The 1,221-nt window shown below is 39.9% G+C and overlaps 1 protein-coding gene across 2 annotated transcripts in view; it reads left to right on the forward strand.

Moving 5' to 3' along the window:
* Window positions 1–1,221, forward strand: part of ZDHHC21 (zinc finger DHHC-type containing 21) — an 89,069-nt gene that overhangs the window by 18,359 nt on the left and 69,489 nt on the right. For both annotated transcript variants that reach the window (XM_019517570.1, XM_019517571.1), the window contains exon 3: window positions 334–432. In XM_019517570.1, the coding sequence (XP_019373115.1) occupies window positions 334–432 (99 nt within the window). The remainder of the gene's footprint in view (window positions 1–333; window positions 433–1,221) is intronic.

Consider the following 1,221-nt stretch of genomic DNA (forward strand, 5'->3'; position numbering starts at 1 on the left):
TGTGTGTGTGTGTGTGTGTGTGTGTGTGTGTGTGTGTGTGTGTGTGTGTGTGTGTGTGTGTGTGTGTGTGTGTGTGTGTGTGTGTACACAGTTTGGATAAACAGGATAGGATCCTGTTTTTCTTTTGTTAAATAAATTAAAAGTTTAATTCTGATTTACTTTTCAGTATGCTAATTATTTTGTCAGTTTTCATTTTTTTTTCATTAATTGCATGCTTTCTTACCTTATTCCTATAAAGTGATCGTTTGCTTTGCTTGAACCGATTAATGTATGACACACTAATGCATATCTGTGGCTGGAGTCATTCTGAATGATTTTGGATTTATTTTTCAGGCTACTACTTATGCTCACTGTTTTGTATAGTTTCATTATTGAGATCTTCGGTAGCTGATCCAGGAAAACTACCGGAAAACCCAAAGATACCACTAACAGGTATGCAAGATGTTTTTAAATAGCATGGTATTGGCTGCTTTTGTTGTACTTTCATCTGTATCATATTTTCAGTATTATAACTTCCAACTACGAAGGAGTTCAGATTACTTTAAATTTGTTTAAAAAATCCACAGTGCTCTTGGGAGTGATGGAAGGCATCAACATCTTTCATTAGTTGAAATGATGATAAGATTTAAACAAAAAAAATGACCAGAAATGCTAGGTATTTTTTTTTAAAGTCACTGTTTCTAATCTGTATAATGTTTACTATAATCCCTTATGTCAGGGTGTCAAAGAATTGGTTGCAGGCTGAAGATGGCCAACAGATTTGTCTGTGGGTCTCAGACTGGCCCAGTGCAGCATGTGTTTGGGGCACAGGCTAGGTTAGCTCTGCCTGTTAGGTTAGCCCAGATTGGGCCCACACATGGATCCATTCTGGCACAGGCACAACCTGCAGGGCTGTCGCATGCTGTATGCAGCATACGGGCCCAGTCCAGGGCACACACTGGCTCCAGCACATGGGAATGGTCTGTGGGTGTGGACCACCCTAGCATCCCTTATCTGGCCCATGGGGGTCTTATGTACGTACAAACATTCTTTTATCAAACTTGCATAACAAATCATGTTGAATTGCTAGAGCTTCAGCCAGGTAGTTTTCCCAAGTAGGTAGTATTTGTGTTATAGTCAAACCATTTAAGATACTCAAGGGAAATATGGGCATCTGTGCTTTCGGACCAGGCCTATAACCGTGTAATTCATAGATTCATAGATTAAGGGTCGGAAGGGACC

This window comes from Gavialis gangeticus, unplaced genomic scaffold (genome assembly GCF_001723915.1).
Source record: "Gavialis gangeticus isolate Ggan-Ray unplaced genomic scaffold, GavGan_comp1, whole genome shotgun sequence".
In the NCBI taxonomy this organism is placed as follows: domain Eukaryota; kingdom Metazoa; phylum Chordata; order Crocodylia; family Gavialidae; genus Gavialis; species Gavialis gangeticus.